The 24,386-nt window shown below is 42.4% G+C and overlaps 1 protein-coding gene across 3 annotated transcripts; it reads right to left on the reverse strand.

Annotated features, from left to right (window-relative positions):
* On the reverse strand, positions 1 to 24,313 carry LOC128890737 (solute carrier family 2, facilitated glucose transporter member 8-like). Of its 3 annotated transcripts, none has more exons than XM_054149530.1 (7): positions 24,112 to 24,313; positions 16,246 to 16,629; positions 6,793 to 6,982; positions 6,544 to 6,715; positions 6,178 to 6,450; positions 4,913 to 5,221; positions 1 to 2,667 (listed from the first exon to the last, which is right to left on the reverse strand). In XM_054149530.1, the coding sequence occupies exons 2-7, from the start codon at positions 16,484 to 16,486 to the stop codon at positions 2,245 to 2,247; spliced, it is 1,608 nt and encodes a 535-aa protein (XP_054005505.1). In that variant the 5' UTR covers positions 16,487 to 16,629; positions 24,112 to 24,313; the 3' UTR covers positions 1 to 2,244. The 3 variants fall into 3 exon arrangements, with proteins under 3 accessions (XP_054005505.1, XP_054005502.1, XP_054005504.1); XM_054149527.1 differs by having other exon boundaries at positions 23,993 to 24,313; XM_054149529.1 differs by lacking the exon at positions 24,112 to 24,313 and adding an exon at positions 20,929 to 21,059.
* Between the last annotated feature and the right edge of the window lie 73 nt (positions 24,314 to 24,386).

Genomic DNA, 24,386 nt, shown 5'->3' on the forward strand with positions numbered 1-24,386 from the left:
TAATACTTCAACGTTACAATTTATTTAGCCGTAACAAGTGTGTAGAAAAGTTATTATCGTAATTACAGTATCCGATAGATGCGTAATATTATAATATGTACAATCGCAACGAACGACGAAAATCCAAGAGGAAATATGGAACATCATCGACCAGAATTACACGGATAATTTTCGAACAAATTATTTCCCCCGATACCCTGATTATTCAACATTATCACACGCTCTCGTTTCTCTGTACAAATTTTGTCATTCTCTATTAAAATCATAAACTTACCATCCAGCGGATAATCGTGACTATTGATTCTATTTAGTTGTAAAACAGCTTCGCAGGCTGCATAAAAAATATAATTCTATGAACGTTACGATTCCGCGAGCACTTTCGAACGGTCCAAGGTCGAATACACCGGAATCATTTCCTTTGCGCGTGCCTCGCGTTCGATTATATCCGCGATTACCCCGAAGATTTGCGCGGTCGCAAAATACGTTCCCTTCGATTAAACTACAAGTTGATCGATATGTCTTTTTCATTCCACTGGCATTAAATTAATTTTATAAAGTCGTTTGGCACACTCATTTTACTTGGCCACAAACACGCACGCACGCACGCACGCACGCACACACACGCTCGCACATTTCCTTTCTCTCTGTCTATGTTTAAGGGTATGTATAAATGCAAACAAAATACAAATGATATGTCGCGTTTGTAAATCTATAGTCGTATAAAGCGTATAGCGGTAGCCAACAATTGGAGGAACGTTAATCGCGCGTTAGGCCTCGATACGATCGATTCAGATAATAAAATCATTCGCTCTGCATCGAGAGAAGATACGATCGTTGATACATCATCGAGCGATAAGTACGGAGTCCTTGTTGGATTTGCTTAAATAAACAGAACAACGAGCGATTCGTTAACTACTAACGATACTCCAATGAAAGTTACGCTACGAATGACATTATGCTTGATAATCAGTGTTAGAGTGACTCGTGACGATCTTCGCAAAACTTTGTTGCTCGGAAAACTGAAGAATCGTCGTAAATTCGACCCAAGTGTCACCGTTCCCGCTCGACCCCTTTTCGAATATCCTGTAAGTTACAATTGCCCGTCCCGTTCGAAGAGAAAAAACGTTATAAAATATAATTTCAAGGAATTACAGTATTCGACCATGGAAACACGCGTCTTCGCGCTCGATACCTTAGTCGTTCGAGTCTGAATTATGCATCACCTCCTAGACGAGAAGGACGCGAAGCGATTCCAGAGCTCGAACAAGTAGCAAAAAAGCACTATTTTTGTAGTGTAACGTTCCGATTCCGTTGCCCGTTAAACGCGAAGAAACTTTAACGTGTAAATTCCACGGAGAAACACAGGATTCCAGGAATTCTCGAACAGTCGCGATAGCAACGAGTGGTTTTCGCTATCCCGATCTACATATTTTGTTAAAACCTTTTCGAATTATTCATAATCGCGTCGCGATCACTGAAATTCCCCGCGAGCGTTTACACGCGACGGTGTCGAGCGATTACCTCGAAAAATTCCAACTGCGTCGTTCTCCTTTTCCCCTCTCTATCCAGAAGACGTCTGCACTTCCTCTCCCGCGTAAAGATCGATCGTATCTGCAGAATTCGCTCGTCCATTAGTTTACGCAAACAACACGACAGATTTCGTAATATCGCAGCGATCGAGCGATGTGAAACGTCCAACATCTCGAACAAAGTCGTTTCGTACAAACGCGAAACATGCACGATATAATATAATTTGGCGTTAAATATTAAACGTTAGTTGAGAAGTGTAGGGCTGTGTAATTGAAACCTTACATATGTACGTACAAGACTATTGAACGGCTAAAACTTATCACGAAATAAATAGACGTAGAAAGAATTATTGCGTAGACTCGAGGCGGAACGACGGCAGATCTAGCTCGAAAAATAGTCGTTCTACGCGTGTATTAACTTGCACGTACATACGTTGCCAGCGATCGAGCGACGCTTTCTCGAATCCGCCGCGTTCCATCCTCCATCTTTTCCATAACGATAACGGTGGTATTTCTCGGCACCTAGCGTAGATTTTCTTAGGCCTAAAAGGTAATAACACGTGAGCGTTGTCGACCCGATCCTAAACGTCCATTCGTCTCGAGTCCCGGGTACGAGATCGAGATCCGCGATCTTGGTATTTGGCAGTTTAAAGACGCGTGAATTTGAAAAACATGAAACAAAATGTCGCACTGTGAATCATTCGTAATACTGCTTTCAATATTTTCCCGACATGTTGATTTCGAGATCCGAGGCTCTGACACCGTTCAATTCGTCCTGGATTTGCTTCAAGCTCTTGCCCTTCGTTTCGGGTAGCACGAACACCGTGAACAGCACGCTCACCAAGCAGAACACACTGAACACCCAGTAGAGCGTGTAGTTGCCGAACGCGTTTTGCAGGGTGTTGGAGAATTTGGTGATGAAGAAGGCGAGCAGCCAGCAAACGCATACAGTGATACCGGACGCTTTCGATTTCACGTTCGAGGCGAACATCTCGCCCATCACGGTCCATGGAAGTGGTCCCCAGCCCACGCTGTACGTCGAGATGAAGATCACCAGAGAGAGAATCGGAAGGAACGAAATGCTGCTCATGTCCGAATGCAGAGCATCGTGTAGGTAGAAATAGATACCCAAGGCGCACTGAAACGATCAAACAACATTGCAGGGACAGAGCTTAGACCTAGCATCGCCGTCTATAAACGTTTCACGGGGAAGAATACATGCACGTGTACGTTCTTTTCGCGGGTGAAATGTGTCGCATGTGTCCACGTTTTATTCGTGCGAAATTCGGAAAGCCGATCAAGTTCCGGAGACTGACGCCGACGCCGCGGCCGACGAGTAACCGCGCGCAGCTAACGATCGCGAGCGTTCGGTACACGCGAATCGCCTACAATGTTTTACCGCAAAGATGACTCGGCTTATTTTTTGGTATCCCTATTTGCATTCGCCGAAGGACGTTACGCGACTGAACTAATCGCAAAATTTCAATATCGAACTTTGTTACCGTACACGTAGTAGCTCGCGAGAATGGAAATGTCCCATATCGCGGTGTTCAACTTTAACGACGGATTTAAACAAATCAAAGATACATGTATATAAGCGGGTGGCAGAATAAAAAATCCCCTTATAGTGTAAATGGTAAAATAGTTTCCGATGATACGTTGTTCGCTACTGGCAGCGATCTATGTATGTATAAGTACATTTAGGAGAATCATTTGTTTATTTATTCGGATCGATTACGCATAGGTATTATATCGATCGGCCACGCGTCGAGTGAAAAAAGAAAAAAGCATAATCGCGATCGAACGATGCGACGCGACGATCGATCGATGAATAACAAACTAGCACGAACGGCGCGTAACCGCATTCCAGGCATTCCGAGAAACAACATCTGATCGAGCACTGCTCGATAAATTCTTTTCTTCTTCCGTTTCGCGTCATCGTAAAATTCAAACAACAACAGACGCCACACGATCGTATCGCATAGAGACATTGACATTGATTATTATCGCAGATCGGTGCAACAATCCGCGACAGACAATTAAACGCGACCTCATCGTTCCATATGCGTGAAATCATTGTCGGCGCAACGTGAACGTGTACGCACGTCTCCGTTTACGGAAATTTTCATTCCATGACAATGCTACGATATTGCTAGTCGGTCGAATAAAGGACAAGGAAAACAACGAGAGCTAATCAACGTACCGTTTACTAATTTCTAACAAAATAATCTAGACCGAATCTGAACACTTTGAAACCGATAGCAGGAAGAAAGGTAGGAAGGCGTCAGCGTCATTGGAGCACGCTTTACCAACTTTCTTTTCGTCTCCCTTCTCCGATAAACGCCTTGTTACGCGATTAGCGTTTTCTTTTTCTCTCTCTCTCTCTCTCTCTCTCTCTCTGTTTAATGTCAGTTTCGATGCATCTCACGGAGCGCCTAGATGTCCATGTGTATATCTGCGGTTAGGACACGTGAAACGCGCGCACGAAGAAATCGAAGGAAGGTCGAGAGAGGAAACGACCTCGGAACATCCGTGTACGAGTGTTGCGTCAGTGGAATGCACCGCGCCGCGCGTCGGTGGATGCATCAGGAGTGCATCCACACGCGAACGCGCGTCCACATTCGAGAGGTTACATAAATCGATTCGAATAGGTGCTGGAGGCCGCGATCGATTTGTTCCCGGTCATTTTGCAACAACCGCGAAACTTACGCGTTGGCCAGTGGATCAAGGCCACGCCAAGTAAAGCGCGTTCATCCGCGATTCGTCGCGTCTCGAAACCCTCCCGCCGCGCTGCGCGACGCTCCGTCCCGCCATCGATCATTTTTTTTTTTCCTACCAACGGAACAGATCACGGCCCAAACGAAATCCTGATCGACGAACGTCGAACGGCTCGATGGAACAAAACCGAGACACGATGTTGCTAATATCATTTCAAGTAACAATGCCAAACGTTTCCAGCTGTATTCTTCGCGAATTGTCGAGACAATAGAACCTGGCGTTATTAAGCGGCGCTTTCAAGCGTAAGACGGCTATTTATGAAATCGTTATCGCGATGTCTCGCGGCCATTCTAAATAACTTCATCAGAATCCTACGGTACGGTTCGACTAACTCCCGTGAAACTCGCGAACCACAGTTTGAGAAGCACTGTTACAAACTCTCGATTTTAAAGCTGCGGTTTTCGTTTATCTAAGTATCGTACATTGCCAAGCTCTTCTACGTCAATTGTATAAAAATGACGTCATCGTTCGTGTTGCGGTGCACGAATCGATAATGAAACTTTCGAGCGAATACGGTCGATGCAACGACTCGCGTCCCGGAGCCTTGACTCGATAGCGGACTGACGGAAACAAGGATCGAGAAGGACGAGAAATTTGTCGCTTACCAGTGTTACGATTTCGCCGGTACCAGAGATGATCAGCAGCATTCTCCTTCCGAGCCTGTCGACGACTATTGGTGTAACGCAAGAGGCCACCACTTGAACGACCCCGACGATTATGGTGGCGACCGAGGTCTTTAGCGAAGTTCCCGCGCTATCGAAGATGGCTTGCATGTAAAACAGGACCACGTTTATACCGCTGAGCTGCTGGAACGCAACGAGGAGGCACGTATAGATCAAAGCCTTGAAGTTTGCCTTCGAATTGAACAGGTCCGCGATGCTGGCCTTGTTTCTAAAAGCTTCCTCGATGGCCCCCTAAACGAAACAAAGCGACGTTGAAAAATATTATCACGATACAATCGTCGACGCGTTAAGTATCTCGATGTTCTCGAGGAAATTTTTTCGATCGAACGACGATAACAATTACGTATTAGCATCGCGACCGTAATCAGGCTTCGATAGCGAAAGTTCGAGTGTCGCGTGACGCGTGACACTTGACACGAGGATCGCGAGGACACGTGACGCATCAGACGTTAGCGCGATTCGGTCGCGCGAAGAAGGCGGTACGTACGTCGAAGGATCACCGCTACCGTTGCCCGTCCAAAACAACGGCCTTTACCCTCGGCCTCGTACAACGAACGTGACCCGAACGCTGATACGATACCTCGCATCGTCCGAAACTTTGCGACCTATTTTAACCATTGTTGCGACTCGATTAAACACAACGCAATGAGTGAAACGAATTGAAATGAAACGAAACAAAACAAACGCAATCTTCGTTTGGCGTAACATGGGATGCTTTATAGATGGAATGGAAAGTTTGCAAAATGATCTTTGCCCAAATTTCTGAATTTATGGGGGGCACGCGACGGTTTATCGCAACTTTTTTTTTATTGCTCAACGTTTCGAACGTTGATAAGCCGCTATGGAAAAAGCCGAAACGATTAAACATATCTTTCCGGACCAACGATCCTTGGGGCGTTCTTCGCTCTCGCTCCAACAAATTACGAAAACAATCTATACAATGTTATCGGGTGATATCGAGGAACGATCTCGTTTCGACGAGCTCGTTTCAACCTCGTTCGCACAACACCGATTGCTCTCGATAGCGTACGGTAGTCGACAAGTGTCTTACGATGATTAGCCCAAAACACGGAGGCACGGAACCGCGAATCCTCATCGGGAAACAAACGAATCGATAAAGTGTCATCGAGCAATCAAAGGATTATGTTTCATTCGAAATTTGATCTATATTCGATCCGTCAACGTACCTGCATCTCGTCAGCTTCCTTTTGAACGCTAGCCGCGGACTTGCCTCGCAGCCTGGCCAGCGCAGCGATGGCTTCCGTCCTCCGGCCGACTTTTAGTAGATAATACGGGGATTCCGGCATCGTTGCGAAGCAGCCGAAGAACACTATCGGCAGAATCGCGCAGAGGATCCAGAACACCACGTAGGACACGGACGGGCCGATCGAGTACGAGTACAGGAAACCGATGGTGATGAACAATTGCAGGAAGGATCCCAGCGCTCCTCTGACCGACGTCTGGTCGTGCGAGAAATTCGATCGAACGTTGGTTACCGACCCTTACTCATCGCGAGCTTTCAGAAATGCGATAGGAGAAGAAATGGTCTTTACCTCGGCGATTTCACCGCAGTACATGGGAACGATCGTGAAAGCGAACGCCATGGCGAAACCGAGAATCAGTCGAGCCACGTACAACTGGATCACTATCTTGGCTGAGGCTATCAAGATCCAACCGATCAGAAACGGTACCACGGCACCCAGCAACGTTCGTTTTCTACCCCACCTAAGGCAAATGCCGAGAAATCCTTGTTAACGATCGTCGCTAAATTTTTAAACAAATTTACAGACCAACAACGATACCTTTCCGACATAGATCCGGCAGCGAAACAGCCTATCACCGCTCCCAAGGCTATCAGAGACCCGATCCAAGAGCTTTCATCGTCAGTGATCAGTCTGCCAAGGGGGTTGTTCTCCAGGCTTTTCTGCAGATTTGGCAGCACAGGACTCGTCCATCCTATCATAGCCCCGGCTGACACGGTGCACAGGTTTGCTGAAATTCGAACATATATATATATATCTTACGTTTCGTTTACTCGCCGAGGAGAAACGGGACCGGACGCTTTCGATACGTTTAGACCGTTCGCACACGGGCGCAACAGATCACTTTCAAGCCAATCTGAAACTAGTTGCATGCGACCGTGGATCTTAGCTAAAACAAAGATATTGGAGTAGGTAAAATAAAGAGCGCAAACGGTTTGCAACACTAATTTCAAATCGGTTGTGCCCGTGTGCGTTCGACCTTAGAAACCAGGGTACACGGCCTGTCGAAAACGACTCCGATCTCGACGCCGAGTCTTCGAATTGAACGAATAACGCGTGAAACGAGATAACGGCTATCGTCGATCGGAATTGCAAATTTTCCGCGGGCTTGGTCGTTGTACGCCGCAACAGACGCTCGCACGGTGTACGCGAATTAGATCGATCAGAGCTTTCAATCGGTTGGAAGTTTGTCTTTTACACGAATTCAGGTTTGTTTTTAAACATTCGCGTGACAGTATACTCGCTTCACGGCACGATATCTAATTAAGAAACACCGCGCATCGTACAATTATGAAACACGATGGACGAATAATTCAACGAATGGAACGTACCGCTGTCAATCATTTCTTAAACGATCGTAAGGCGCGAGAGATTATTTCCTCCCCGCGGGAACGCGATACGACGAATAATTATGAAACATGTTCGCCAGTCGATGCGCAAACGATAACGATGCGCGACTTCGCCACCGGATTCACCTGTTTTGCTCCTCCTTATCCGTCCGGCTCTTTTGTTTGTTCTTCGTTTAATTGACGCTGTGTCGCAAAACTCAAGAATTGCATTTTAATTACTCAAAGGTGAAATAAAATTCCACTCATTGTACAAGAGTTAATTGTATACCACGGCTAGAAGGACGAGGATTAAGCGCGTCGAATAACCTGGCTTCCGTTGGCCCAGAGTCGATGACCGATTCAACCGATAACTTTGCCCTATCGGTGATTAGAGTTCGTTGCCCTTCGGACTTCCTGTCTGAAAATCTATCAACGGAAATTCTGTTTCAGTCGTTCGATAAGCGAATCGAAATAAAAAAATCCTGGATTTATGCCATTCATACGCTATCGAATCTTTGCGGACCAACCAAGGATGGTTAGACGCGGATAAAGAGAGCGCCGTTCCGTTCGCGGAAGCTCTAAATCGTGGGCATTTAACTTCCTCTTTAAAATGCCATTTACGAGGAGCATTGACGTAAAGTAGAGATAGCGAGTTTTCAGTATTCTCGGACGAAACGCGATCCAAGGTACCAGCCGAAGGCGTTTCCGCGTGTGAGACAGTTTTGCATGATTGCCAATTTCAGGCAAAAAGTCAAGGATATCGTTACGTCCGCTAATACGAAAATATGAAGAATAGAAGGACCTATACTTGAAACTTGGGCGATATGAGAATTACATTGCTCGAGCTCCAGACGACTGCGGTATGGTTTACTTCGAATAACGGATGACGAGCAGTTTGTACGAACGAACAATGAAGTATTTTATATGTTTTTGGTTCAAAGTCAAGCTCGGACCGCGAAGAGAGGCTCGTCTCGAGGAAAATGTGCGAGTGTCAGACGTAAACGTGGAATAGATGCGTCCGCGTCACGTTGCATCTAACATGTAACGCCGGATTTACGTAATCTCGGCGAGATTGCTCTTATATCATTATATCGCGTGCGGCACGGGAACAAAAATAAAAATAATCGCGTGTGCTCGTTTTGCGACGAATCAGGCGCAACTTGGGCTACGAAAAAATGTCCAGCGTCGTACAATATCGACACCAACTATCAACAACTTATATTTAGTCGCGTTGCCATCCAATTCCACTGATTTTCAACGAACGCAATGTTCGCGCTTCCGAAAAAATTGCAAAGGTAAGCATTCTCAGTTCCAGAAGAACTTTTACCATCGATAGATCGATCTATCTAAACGAAAGGAATTAAATTGTTATGTGAAATAATGAACAACAATCCGTGTTATCGAAAGTTTCGCATCCTCTAATAAAGCTTCACGAATTTAGAAAATGAAGGTAACGGTCGCCTAAACCGTAATTTAAAACCGTACCTAAATCTTTTAATTTCGTACCGAATCTGTTGGCTGCCGTTAGAAACTTGTCCGTTAATAAATTAAATCAAGTCAAATCAAACCAAATCGGATGATAAGGATTAAATCGATAATACTTTTCAAGTTGTCTTGATTAAATTATTCTCGATAAAAGGTTTAACACGTATCGATGGGTGTCATAAGGATTTAACTATAAATTCGAATATTAGATAGCGTACGAATTAGCATTAAATTATTATTATTAAATCTACGCGTGAAGTAAATACAAGATTATCCAAATTTTTAAGAGAGAACGGAAAATACGCGCGCTCCTAATAGCTGGAAAATATCCTTTACCGTTGGTTTGCTACGTTTAATCGAGCGTTTCATTGTGCGCTATCGTTCCTCGTTTCCTTTTAACCTAATTTTTCGAACAAAATACAAGCGTACGTACGTACGACGACTTCTGTGTACACAATCGACAGTTGTTGCTGCAAATGTTTTGTCGCGACGCAATAAATCCAAGCACACAGATATCGATTCCGGTATCGTATTTCTTACGAATGAATCGTATGTTCGTAAACCTTCAGTTTACGCACACTTCAGATTATAGTAAATACCCGCACGTTGTGCACTTGAACGAATTATCTTTTTTATTAGCGATATCGCGATGCAATTCACGAATCATCTGCAAGTCGACATTCGGAATGGCGAGACGAAACAACAGAGAATGAAAAGGGGATGAAGCCGATTTGTTTTCTCCGTTAAGAAATTGTGAGACGTAGTTGGATTTTGGGTAAGAGGTTGAATGAAACGATACAAACGAGGAGGAATAGTTGATAGAAGCTATCGGAGGAGTCACTAGCGAAGATAGGAAATTTCCGCGTCGATAAGAATTTGTACGAACTCGAGATCGATTATGTTACACTGTTGTATGACATGTTTTCCTCAAGTATCCAACAGGAACGTACATTGTGTCGTTTTTAACATTTTTAACGACATGACTCGCGAGAAGAACGGGACGAATTGTTGAAATGTTACTTCGGTTCTGCAGCTTGTACGTTTGCGTTCCAACGAAATACAACTGGTCGCAGATATGCAAAATAATTTCTTCTTGTCGTTGACCCGTTATCTCCGGTTAACGCGCCTCGCGTTTCCCACCGCGATTAAATCGTAATGGGTGTCTGCGGAAGAATCATCTTGGCACCGGTGCGGCGGTGAACGATTGAGCCAATGAAGACGAGCGAATCAAAATCCAACGCACCCCGTTGCGTCGCATCGCATCGCGTCAAGTCGTTCGTTTCACGCGACAGGAAATAAAAAATGATTCTTTCGATATCTTCAACCTTAAAACGCAACGCGCTTCGTTTCGAAAAACGTTAACGTCAATCTGCGGTACAACGGACATCGTCGTTATTTCTATTTCCACATTGTTTGAAACGCCAAGGAAGTGAGAACGATGGAAGAAATAAAAAATTCGCGAACGCCGAGAAATCGCTATTTCAACTCCTCGAGCACAGCGAGGTTGATACGGTATAAGTCGACACTATAAATGTTTATTATTGTGGGTGTATAAATCCAAGCGTGGTATTGTAGAGATAATATCTTTTATTTCGTCTAGAATAATCAACGTTCAGAGACGTAATGTTTTACTATCTGTAAATCCTTAAATAGGTCGGCCCGCTGTGTCTGACTATTAACTCGGATAACCGCGGATTCTATCGCGGTACGAAGATCCCATGTTTGACAAAGGTCTGACGAAAATTTTCGTGAAACAGGCGGTTTCATCACATGGATAGAATGTAGACAACAGATAGGAAATATTTCGAATCGTCAGTTTGTTTGGGAATTCTACGATATCGCGATTGTTGAAAAAGCGTCATCGGTGGGCGGCTCGTCTCGTTTTATCAGAAGTCAATTAAAACGTAAACGTGAATCTGCCAGATGGATCTAGCGGCATCGAATTCTTCTTCGATCGATAGACTACATTCGGATACGTTTTTGTTCGTTTCACGTGAAACTTGGTTCCGTTTTAAAATTCAAATTGTAATTTTTATCTAACGGATAACGGATTAAATTGAACGCTGTTTGTTCCCCGCTCTGTTTCAAATTTTAGTTTCTCTCGCGCTTGACACATGTAAATATTTTTGTTTTCACAGATTTGCTTAAACTGCTTATCAGACGAAAGACTCTCGACTGCAGTCGAGCGCGACTTTTCTTCCAACGATTGTATTCTCGCTATTAAGTGCCACGTTGCGAGAAATCCACGTACCGATAATAGAATTAAAGAACTAACGACGGAGGTCAAACGTCAGAAATAACTAAAGATGCGACGAAAGGATGCTCCTAACGTAACAAATCGAGAATCAGATGCAGAAGCATAAAACTCGACTAATATCGATCGAGCTATTTCGTTAACGTAACGGTACACGGCTACTTAATTGATCGAAGGGAATCGATCGAGTATATTACCGTTATAAAGAATCGATATCGCGAAGAAAAACCACTTCGGTGATTAAGCGTAATAAACTTTATCTATCAATCTCAACTTAACGTCACAATATTATGATGATAAACCGGATCGAAGACGATTACGACGAGAAGAAACTGGGAAAAAATGTAACGATTTATCGCGTCGTCGATCCCGATAAAATTCGTAAGATTACAGCAAAACAAAACCGTACAGAGAAAATTGAAAAAAAAGAGATTTCGACAATCGCCATAAAATCTTGTGAGAAAATGTAGGATTTCGAGTTCGGGGATCAACCAGTTATGGTATCTGACAAGTTATGTTCTCGCGGTCCCAAGAAATCTGGAATATTTATATAAATGTCGCGTGAATTGCGCAAACGATGAAACGCGAATTGGAAACATTGTCGGCGATTGCGTTGCCCCGTTACGAAATTCTTTCGGTTACAATTTCGACACCTCCGAATGAAAAATATTTATTGACGTATGTACGTCGTACGTCGTGTTTGCGTTATCGCGATGAAAACGATTATCTGGTAGCTATTCAAGCATCCTTAGAAGACCACCGGTGATTTTTCTTCCTGAAAACATTCGACTCTTAAAAGAAATATCCTAAATGTATTCTGGTAAAATCCGAAAGTTTGACAATTTTAGAGAACATTCCATTGAACTCTGTATGATAAACATCGTAGAATTAAGGAAGAAAATGTAATCGCGATTAGATACGCAACAGAGGCGATCAGCTATTTAACGCTCTAAAGGTAACAACCGGTTATAACAGTGAATAGAATACTCGATGATGTAAAGCTTACATATCCTAACACACCGGAACGATTCCATCGATTACGTAAAGTTAACGAGATCACCGAAAACGTTACCGTAACTTGGCTGTTGTCATCGAATTAATCCACCGGGAAAGTTATCGATTTCGAAAAATAGTCAACGATTTGTCACAGATGTATATGCGTCGATTAGATTCGAGCGATAGCAAAGCAACAAAGAAAACACTGAAAGTCAATAAAACGAATTTCTTTCGTTTAATCCGGCCAGTGTATCATCCTTGGTCGCAATTATCAACGTTTATCGATGCATTATTTTTAAATAGTTTCGATAAAAATGCTCAATTTTCCGAAGAAATCTCCGCTATATCACGGATAAGATAAATCCACGGTGAAACAAAAATCGCAGCTGGAATTACGATGCATGTGGCGTAATTCTGCAATCTGTGTCATTAAGAGGAGATTCTAGGAAAGAATTCGCTGAAAATGATCGACGAGCGAGGATCCGGGACGAGACGATACACCGTTACGAGATATCAACAATAGTAAACATCGTAAGAGAACGATGTTCGGTACATTGTCATATTTCATTTATGAGATACTTCATCAACAACGATCCGTGTTATCGAAAGATTCGCATCCTCTAATAAAGCCTCACGAATTTAGAAAATGAAGGTAACGGTCGCCTAATCCGTACTTCTTTTAATTTCGTGCCGAATCTGTTGGCACTTGTACACGACTGTTTGATCGGATAAACAATGTTAATCAATGGCTATCTTGTATATATCTGCTACAGTTGCTACCGTTTCATTATTGCTCTCGTAAATATTAACTCCGAATGTAAATTAACACGAGGCGATAATCGGGAAATTTAGCCTCCCGGAAACGGAATTGCAAATCGCGTCGAATTTCAAGATGTCGCGCAGTCGTAAAATCGCTTTAACAACCACTCCGTCTTCGTTCCAATGGCATAATTTAACGACTTGGTCAAAACGAAGGACGCGCGCGTCTAATTCTCAAGCCCCGTCGTTGTTAGAGTAATAACCACGCGGAACGATATTGTTTTCCCAAAGTGAGAGTTTGCACTTTGGTTCGAAAAATACCGAACGTACCTGCGCCGAGCACCGTGCATCGTAACGTGATAGGCGAACGATCGACTATCAAAAACATGAATGATCGACGGTTGGGAAAAACGTCAACGATCGAGGAACGTGCGGAGGACGAAATATTTACGTGCGAACAATAATCGCAAAGAGACCTACGCGTTCTCGAATGCGGTGAATATTAAACGATTCGCATCCGGTGTTGAACCGAATTGAATCTCGGCCGGCAAAGATCGCAATCGACTTCAATCACATCCTTATTAGTGTCGTAACTGAAGTGAGAAAAAAACGGGAGAACAATTTTTGTCTACAAAGTATACCTTGAACGCTCTCGAATCTGCAACGAAGGCTGCGAACGTCGATCTTAAAATACCCTTGAAATACCCTCAAAGGACCATATTATTCTGTTCAAATAGAATTTCACCGGAGAAAATTTACCTTAAGCGTCCCAAAATTCGCTAAAGTAATTTCGTATGCTACGTTAATGGAAGCGCCGACGGAATTTCCAGGCTAATATGTCTGCTCCTTGGAATATACTACGCGACGCGCAGTTTTTCCTACTTAGGTTATTATTATACAACGGCATCGGCATTTCGGTTACAACTCTCATTTCCTTCTCTTTTTCATCCTCTATCTAGTTTGTTCCATTTTTCTTTTTACCGTGTTTTATTCGAAAAATAATTTCCGCAACGAAAGCCTAAAATAAATAATGAAAATTCAATATTTCTCCGTGAAAATAGATATCGGAGATTCAACCAATTCAACAAAAAGGAACGTGCGTGTGCATATTTCCCGAATTGACGCACGAATCGATATCACACGTTTAGTTTTCGGACTTCCTTCTGCACGAGTTTGAGTCACTCCACCTTCGATTTTTGTGCTCTTTGCTGTCTCTTAACACGTTCACTGCCAGGCTAATACTCTTGAAAATTTCTACTGTGTTTAAATTTTGTTTACAGACTATTGGAAACTGTGTAATGAAACATTGATTATGGTGTTTAGTTTTGTAACTTCGTTAAAGATCGAGTATTTTATTTAAATTCATTATTTGTGACACTTAACTTTCAGAATTAATTTTCGTAGTTTTTCAGTGAAAATCATTGTCACTCATACATGGGTGACGTGGCGATCAACGTGTTAAAGAGCATGGAACAAAATACGAAACGTCGCTGAATCGCGACCTGAGACATTTTGGATAAACCGCGTTATTTTCGAACCAACGAGGAACGCGCGCGACGAATTTTTCTTCTTAACGCGCGTCTACGTTTCGACGACGTAAAAATTGAACTAAACTCGATCGTCGGCGTGCCTGTCGTACCGAGACAATGGCAAGTTCATCAAGTTCATTACACGCTCCACGTTGCATTTATAGATTCTCTCTATTTTTAGACTGAAACGCAGCATCGTGAATGCGACGACCGTCGAAACGTGACGAACAAAAATTAATTACCTCCTCGCACTTTAACAGTAACTAAAAATCATTCGCAATTCGAGGAACGAGTGTCATCGTAAACTCGACTTTTGTACTGGATCGACGACCACGCGGAGACGAACTATCTTTACAAGCGTGTCTGTTACGCTAGTCATATAAATGTATATTTATTCGGGCGTGCATTAACCCCTCGTGCTCACATCTACGTTCGGTAAACGATATTGCTTCCTTTCGATACGAGTCGGTCTCTTTAGTACGCGAATCGAATGAAATTGCAACAAAAATTACAAATCTTTCTTAATCAATTTAAAATAAAATTCGTCCATATAGGAAACCGCAAGTAATATAATTGTAATGTAACATTTCTGAAGACTGATGTATAATACATAGAAAATTTGAAATGTTGATCGTATTACGTACAGGTTTATTACATCAATAAATAAAAGCCCGAGTAAGTAAAGCTCATCGTTACGGGTATTAAATAAGTCTCAATTGCCTTAATCGGGTGCTCCCCAATATCGTTTAATTGTTATCAACGCGACGCACGAGGTTAATTAATCGAGTTCTGTCCACTGGTTTGTGTCACGTTGACATTATACGTTATAGATCGCTAATTACTTCTAGTAAAATAATGGTCTAACGGGAAACGAAGAATCGTAAATGTTCTATTGAAATGAATGCGATAAGCTAAATATTATCTGAAAACGTCGCAAAGCCACTCATAAAGATGCTCATCGGAGAGGTAATACTTGCCGCATATACCTATCTAAAAGACAATCGAGATAAGTGATTTATATTTCAGCAAAGAAATACGAAATGCCGATACTATATGTAATCTCGTGATATTAAGACGAACAATGCAACGAATGGTTGAAAACAGTCTCTGTCACTCGTACCTCTGCGCGTGTATATGTGCGAACGTGAAATTATGTTATAATCGCATCTGTCGATAATCAACTAAAACTTTTCCAACGATAAATACAGCGAAGCGGTATCGCGATTATTGCGAGTACGTATTTCCAATATCTATACTAATCGAATAACAATCGAATCGATCGATCGTTATCTCTCTATCATGACCGAAGTGTCCCAATTGCTTTCGCTACTTTAATGCAGCGAACCTCGTTTAGACGACAATCAGATAAGTTTTGAATAACATATACAAATTTCGCTGGTTCGAATAAAATTATCGCATATCCGGGCTATGGTAATGTCACAGAAACACTGAAGCGGCGAATTTGCCAAGTCGAATACCGATCGACGCTAGCCGGAAAAAATGCCGGTAAAGTTCGTTTTATCGAACGCAGGCGCGGGTCGAGCGAAAACTGCGTCGGTGGTCTGAATCAAGATCCAACCAACCCCCAGACCGCAGACTAGACGGCGACGGATGGGCAAAGGGGTTGCCTCGTGGCACTTACCTGCGGCAGCCGCGACGTATTGGAGTATCGTCGAGCCCTTCTCCGTCATGTCGGTGAGAAGGAACTTGCGGACACTGCTCGGGTCGTTGTATCTCGTTGAACCGTCACCGTTATCGTCCGATTGTCTCCGAGGGGTGGCTGAATCGTACGCCGCTGAAGAGGAACTCGCTGGTACAGGGCTGTAGGCATACTCTTTATACGAACGCCCCTCTATTTCCTCGCGTCCGTGGGTGGGGGCCATTTCTCCCTCTCTTTCTCTGTTGCTCGCTCGATAAACGGCTGACCTGTCTCTCCTCCTTCCTCCAGCGACCGGCTGATTAGCAGCTTCTCTCGATCAACGTGCGCGAATTGTCCACGGAAAATTCAACCAACGTGTCCTCGACCCTGCAACCAACCGGCAAACGATCGTATTAAAGTCGCCGATCGAATCATCGCCAGGGGGTTCAACCTGTTAACCAGCTTATCGGAACCCGAAAATCCTACCAAAAATTCGCGAATGAGTTGTTGTTATGTATCCCATCGAGTCGTATAATATTTTTCTTTTTTTCAGTTAGGAATATGTAACGTAACATTTTCCAACGAAATATCGAATTGCTGGGGTTTTCGATTTTTCAACTACCGTAACGCGCATTCTGCTGCGCGTAAGGGCGGTAACGCGCGTTCTTTCGACTGTTCTGCACCAGTCTGGAATGTTCTTCGCGGTCATGAGAAACGGGTTCGGGAACAAAGCTCTTTGAACGTGGTGCCCTTTGAATCCGAGTGACCGCGCAAAAGAATTTCTGTATACGCGTGTTTTTACACGTTCGGGAGAGTTGGGCGACGATACGTATTTGAAAAAAGTGTCTTCGTAGGAATAGATTATCACGAGGAAGTCGTCGACGGTTGTTAGGATAAGGTGTCGTTCGCTGAACGCGATATATTAGGCTGTCCAGAAAGTTCGTGCCAATTTCTAAGAAAAATTCAAAGGCATGTAATAAATATACATGAATTTATTGAATTACGTAGGCGCCATTTTGTTCCACAACTTTTCCATCTTTTAAGGGATGTATACATGTTATTTGTTTTCAATCATTTCGACATATTCAGACCTGTACCACCTACCAAAAATCGTCATGGACTTTCCGGACAACCCAATATATTAAATACTTTAAATTCGTCTCAAGGAAATGTTTTATTTCAGAGGAAACGGAGGAATTTTCTCCGAATGTATATTCGTTCATGGAATTCAAAATCGTCGAGAAATTACTCGATATCATAATGAATTCATTTACCGCTATGTGGAAGTGGAACACCGATACCAATCGGAATAAATTTTCTCCGTGCGTAATCCTACTCCAGCATATCCAGGTGAAAAATCGTAACTGACGTAATTAAAAAATGTCGCTCTAAAATTTACGAGGATCGTTCTGTGTTTGCGCGGGTTCGCCACGACTGCGTGCATATATTTCGTAAGACACGCCTAATCGATCGACGTTGATTGGTTCGAATGGCTAATTTATCGAAAATAATTAATCGAAGGTAATTTCGTGAAAAAAAGAAAAGAAAAGAATAATGCTTGCAGAGAAACGAAACAATGGTACGTAAGGTGCTTCCACCTGTTTCTTATCGTGTCAAGTCGATAATGGATATCGACAGAGTGGTGCGTATTACGAAAGAAGAGAACTTAAAATAACAAATAGAGTAAAATTAGAACAAACGACAACGATGGTTTGCGGTGGGTTGCGGAACTGAAGCGAAGAAACGGAAGTGCAGGTGCACCGTAGATGCTTCTTATCCTCCTGTTTCCGAGGCACGCTATATATTCTATATTTTTCTATTTTCTATTTTTATCTTTCAGCTTTCATTGCGATTAAAAGTATAGGCGTATCGGTCCGAAAGGGTTGTGCGATTGAAGTTTAAATTAACGGTTCGCAACCGGTTGCCTGACAAACCATCCCTTTCGTTCTTCTATCCTCTGCGTCCTGAACGAAAATCAATACTCGTTGCGAGGTGCGTTGGACCGCAACGCATCTGCGACACTAATTCTTTTATTTTAGATATCATGTTTCATCCTTGTAAAATACAAAACAATAAACGTTGCGGTGATTTATATCTATAACCAAAAATTAGGCCGATCTAGCGACTCGCTATTCGATAAGAATAGCGCAAATATCAGATATCGATGCACCTTTAACGAAACAGTCAACAATCGGAAACGAGGAAAATTCTTATCTAAATAAAAAAATTCAATTAACGAATAACGTGGAGACAGTTTCGCTCGAAATGTTAACGAAACCAAATCCACCTGCAAAACGGAAATAGAAAATCCTACGCCACGTTGCGTTATTGCGATCGAATCCGTCGCCTAGATTCAAAAAATCGAAACGGAAGAAATCAATTGTCGATGAAATAATTGGCCTGTGGAATCTGGGAATTACCGAAGGCTACGTCGATGGGAATATACAATACGCGTAGGAGCCGCTACGCCGCCAGAAGTAGGAATTTTAAATGGAAATAAGTTTCCTTTTAGAACCCACCGTGTACATATCAAGCTCAAATACCTCGGGAGTTCCCTTTACCGTAGAGAGCGCGCGAAAGCGTTTAACGGTCAATGGATAGAATCACGTAGGTACCCAAAACAAGAATGACGAACGAAATCTTCTCGGCTAGACCTCTTTTCGATTCCACGAAGTGACGAACGTGATTAAGGAATAACGTGACTCGAAAGGGATTCCCAAATCGCTACGATCGAAATTCTGTCGGTACTCTCGAAAACTGGTTGACGTAAATTTGTCATCGTCGACGTCGTATTTATTTAGTATTACGCAACTCAACTTTATCTACGAGCGAACGTGTAAACACCTTTCAAAGAACTATGTACTTTCTTTTTTTAAATGCCTTGTTCACCTTTTTTTCCATTTTCAATCTGTTAAGCAAACGAAGGGAAACGAAACGAAAAGATTCGAGTATACGTATAACGTTCGAACGTCACGATAACGAAGAGAAAAAGAATGGAGAAAGTTGCTCTACCCCGAGGAATAGCATTCAACGGAACTGGTACATTTCGTAGGGGACAGGTGTACATACGTATTCCTATTCAAATTCTTACCCGATACCACGCACGCGACGAAACTTGAGTCGGTGGAAATTTTTGAACGTCCCTACGATGCCCAATCGACTCATCGAACGTAACATAGGTAAAATTCAAAACAAATATCGTCACGGGAAAAATCCGAGAAGGGTCTTCCTAATATCTCTGTCCAACTGACGTTCGAGGCTACCCTGTTCGCAGGTGATCGTTATCGGGAGTTGATAGAATTTTATCAGTCGATACGATGAAACGAATAACGGTCGAAAAGATGATTCCCGGCTGTAACGTTTAATCAAAAAATTGATCGTTGGTCCCGCGATAATTATTTACGCGACACATCAATTCGATTAATTGTTCGATCGAATGTGTCGTTTCGAACAAGCAACGTTAATGTACTCGTTAAAATTTCGACACACTTCGGTAAGATTACGTCGGTGTCGTTCTTATATTCCGTAAACGTAACAATGGTACTCGATCGTGTACGGAAAAATCCATCGGACTATACATTCGGAAAACTACAGGAACAATGGAAGCGAGCAAGATAAACAAACTCATTAAAATCTTATGCCGAGTTGGTTAAGGAGTGTTTGTAATTACGGCAAAATTCGAGCTTCCTCTTCGTTTCGATTTAACGATCGTTTCGCCTGCCTGCGGTTCAAATGTGTGCACGTTTTACAAATGAACGAACACACGAAACTGTTATTCGGACGAACGAAATTTTGCCAATCTTTGTTTTCGACGAACGTGTCAACGATATCGTTCGGTAATTCGTCTCGCGGTTATCGAGGAACTCGTTCGTAGGTTGAAAAGTAAATTAATCTCGAAACAAAGAGGGCAGGACCCAGCGTATCGGTAAGAATGTATAAAATCGTCGCGGTCGGTACGTTTACGGACGCGAGGAAAATTTTCAACGAACCAGTGCCGATCACGGTGGAACAATTGAAAAAGTGAACGGCTTCACCTCTGTAACTACGTGATTCCACGACGGCTTTAATTAACGAATAAGAAGCTACGAAAGCGATTAATAGCGGTACACAATTGTTCCCACGAAACGCAAACGTCAGCGATCGAAGTGAACGGAGATCATTCCGCTGACGCGACAGATCAGGAACGTCGATCCTGGTTGTTCATTTGGAAATCGTTACGTTAACGGAATCTACGCGGCTAGATAACAATAAGATATATAACCACGGATGCATTTGGTTCGCGATACCCCGTGCGCGATCCTAAACGTCCTCGGTGACAGATTCATCCCCGAGGCTGTCAACGTCGTTCCTTCTTACGTTTAATTCCAAGAAGGAAGGGAAAAGCATAGAAATTTTAGAAAACGATCGCTATCGTGGACACGTTATCGCGACGACACAAGTTTCCTCGTTACGAAGAAACCAATTCTCTGTCAAATCGAAAGTTCTTTCGGGGATCGATAAACTTTTACCTCTGCCGTTTCTCCCCACTTCCCCCGTGAAAAATTGAAACGCTTCGCCAATCGTCACGATAATCGTTGATAGTAGCACCGTCATTTTTCGATAATCTCGCAACGATTCGAATGACGCGAGAAAAACGAATAAAAAAAATCGCGTAAGAGTAAGATTAAGAGTAAGAGTACCACTTACCAGCAAGAAGCGCGCACTTTGTTAAAATGGTCTTTTCTCAAAGGAACACCTGTATTATAGGCCCTCGATAATTCGTTATATAACGGACACGAATTGTTCTTTGTTCGAATGTGTGCGTGACCGCGCCCCTCTCTTGGCATAATCATCCGTCGAGTATCTTCGTCTCGACGGTTGGCCCTCGATAAGGTAGCGATCGGAGCTCGTGATTCGAATGCTGATCGAGAACTAAATGGCAATTACAAGATGTGTTTCAAGTATATATAATTCGATTAACTTTCTGCACTCGAAAAAGATTCGCGCTTTTAAAAGGTAGCTACGTAAGTGGAACTCTCATATAGCATAGGGATACGAGACTGCGCGAACCAAAAGCTTAATAATAAGTTACTATTACTACGATGTACGAGTGCGATTCTTCTCGTTTGTGTTTCGAATTAATACGAACGGGATATTACCAGGGTACATAACAAATGAATATTCTACGTCGATCTCAACGAATAAACAAACGGTTCCCACCCTTTTGATTCTCCTACGAAACGAGTGTTATTACTGGACTGCGGATTTTTATGCATTTATAGAACATCCGAACGTGCAAGAAAATATGGAATGAACACAGTAGCCAATAATCTAAAAAATATTGAAAGTGACGTTCATATTATAATACTTGCAGAGTAAAATGAATTCCTATTTAGGTTCAGTTTGTGTAGGTACGTTTACAGAGATTTTATTTTGTATAAAGATCCGCAGTCTAGTTATTGCGCACTCGTTGACGACGCAGAGAACGAAAACGAGGAAAGGTATTCATTTTGCATAAATTTATGTGTCACTTGGTACGAGTAAATCTGAAAGATGGTGTCACAGAAGATATTTTTATAACCGTGTTATGGTATCTGTCCAACGGTACATGTTTCCCTACCGATAATTTTGTTTGAAATCGGTAAAGCGTTACATCGTAAACATAAATACAGTACCGCTTATAAATATTCGAACGCTCTTGTTTGTCGAACAGACAATGAATGTTATATTTTTTATTATTGTCTTCGTTGACAGAAGCGCTCATGCAAATTGGATTAAGATTTCGTTAAATTTGTTTTACGATACGAAAAAAGGAGGTTGATTCAGGTGTCACAGTTCCGATACCATGTGCATGTTGTTAACTATCAAATCGTATCAATGATTACTTACACGCGATGTTTCGTTAAGAACTCGTATTATCGTGCTCTAGCAAAGAACCACCCCAATCGTACCTCCGAAACGTTTCACTAGCTAAATTCGCTTCTTTCGTTGAACGCGACAACACTTACAAATAATATTTTCACGTTCAACGATGTAAACGCTTCGGCATTCGATAGATCGTGATGCTCGCGCTTCTCTTTTCCAGGAAATAGAGGAAACCAGAATCACAAGTAAATAACCTATAACTGCAACAATTGCGAACAATTTGATCGATTTTCGTAGCCTCGATTGTGTACGATTTTCGTGGTGAACCCTACATTAAAGGACAGATTTACACGCTGCATCATTTCTTCTGCACGATACGACGCACATTGAAACGCGATTAGCTAACCCGCCCATCGACTTAAAATTAGCAAGCTCGTGAGCGAAACAAATAGTATAAGTATATACCCACTTATCGACGTCGCGCCGCGTGCCGATGAAAGATGCGCGACGAAATTGTCCCTAAAAACATACCGAATACGACGCGTTGACTTATTTCGCGTAACTCGGTGTCGTTACGAGGTTTTAAGTGTAGTCGATGTACTCTTAAGTGTTAAGAGATCTGTCAAAATTCTGATTACACGACGGGAGTCCAAACACGCGCGATAAAATCGTCTGGCGATAATTTATAGATATAAACAAATTTCGAACGATAGCTATTGTTTCTCTCAGAATTTTCGATGCACTTTTCGATTTGTTTCAGCCTCTCTTTCTTTTGGTTAGCACCGCTAACGCGGAGACGCCTGCCTTTAAAAGATGAACCGTTTCGGCGTGTACGAATATAAACGCGGTATATGAAATTATAAATATGGATACGAATATGACATACGAAGAAGTCTGTCTCGTAAAACGTTTCGTCAAGAATTCTCGAGTTTTCTCAAGAATTCTTCGTGGCTTTGCAAAAATGTAAGTACTCGTCGAATCATCTCGTCGAGTTGAAATCCAATCAACCTTATCTAGCCTAACTTTTACGAATGATCGTTTTTTTTTATTATCGCTTATCGGCTATCGAACAGTCGATTTTTCAAACGCAAGAATGTTTTCCTTATTTCTAACGTCGCGCGTCGGTCGCGTCGATTTGCTTTCATATATTTTCCATATATTGTACTTCTACGGACACTTCTTGCCTCTCGATGGCTACATTTACGTTTCACGCCTTCGAATGTATGTACATCTGCATACCGAAGTAGTTTTCATTTGCATTGAAATATATCTTTTACTTCGTGCAGTTAGGCTAAATATACCGTGGATACAACTAGATGGACCGTACGTTGTTTATTATAGTACCTTCGATTTATACGTAACACGTAATTATATCAAACCGGTAATAGAAACGTTAGCTGTCTTGATATGTATCTATCTTTACGCGTAAAATTATGCGGATTTTGTCTAATTTTGTAAACATTCCACTTTACTTTCTCGAAATCGTTCGACATTTTTACCGAATACGATACGATCAGAATTTGCGACAGACAGAAGACAGAGTTTTCCATCGGGAAATCGCGTTATCGATTTCAGTTCGTTAAGCTAAATTCGCAGAATCCGCTGGGCAAACATTCGTTGACTATCCGTCGAAACATTTTTCGATGACTTTTGCATCGAGGTATTTGCGCTATATTTGTCACCTAATGGATCATTCGAATTCGCTTTTCGTTCTTTTCGATAACAGAGAAAGATTTTTGCTCGAAACTTTTTATCGATACACCGTTCAGCGATACCGATGGCTTTCGAAGAAAGGAACGAGCAACGATGCGGTACTTTCAGGGTAGAGACAATCGCGAAAGAGAACAGATCCAAGAGGTTTTACAATTAGAAGAGAGATCGCAATTGAGATCGATTACTCTTTTACCGTTATGCCCGTGGCTAAAACAATTGCACTTTATCGTATCTTGACTATGTGGAAACTGCCTAAAAGTCCTTTAAGAGGATCGGAGTTCCTCGACACGATTACTCCGTAACAAATATTACTTGAAAATTTTGACGATGGGACGTTCAGAAATGTAAATAACACACGAGATAAAACAGAAGAGTGGTGTTCCCGACGTTTACGGATCGTGGTCGCAAAGCAGACTAACTATTGAAAAACAGTGCCAGAAAGAAAGAGGTCGGAGTAGGTTGAACGGGGTAAAGGAGAGGAGATGTTTTCGTAATAAGAAAGGAAAAGAGAGGTATACCGCATTTGGTCGTTGACCACGACATGTTATTTAGCAAAAGTAAGAGAACCTTCGTATGTGTTCTGTACT

Source organism: Hylaeus anthracinus, unplaced genomic scaffold (assembly GCF_026225885.1).
Source record: "Hylaeus anthracinus isolate JK02 unplaced genomic scaffold, UHH_iyHylAnth1.0_haploid 12001, whole genome shotgun sequence".
NCBI classification, from domain to species: domain Eukaryota; kingdom Metazoa; phylum Arthropoda; class Insecta; order Hymenoptera; family Colletidae; genus Hylaeus; species Hylaeus anthracinus.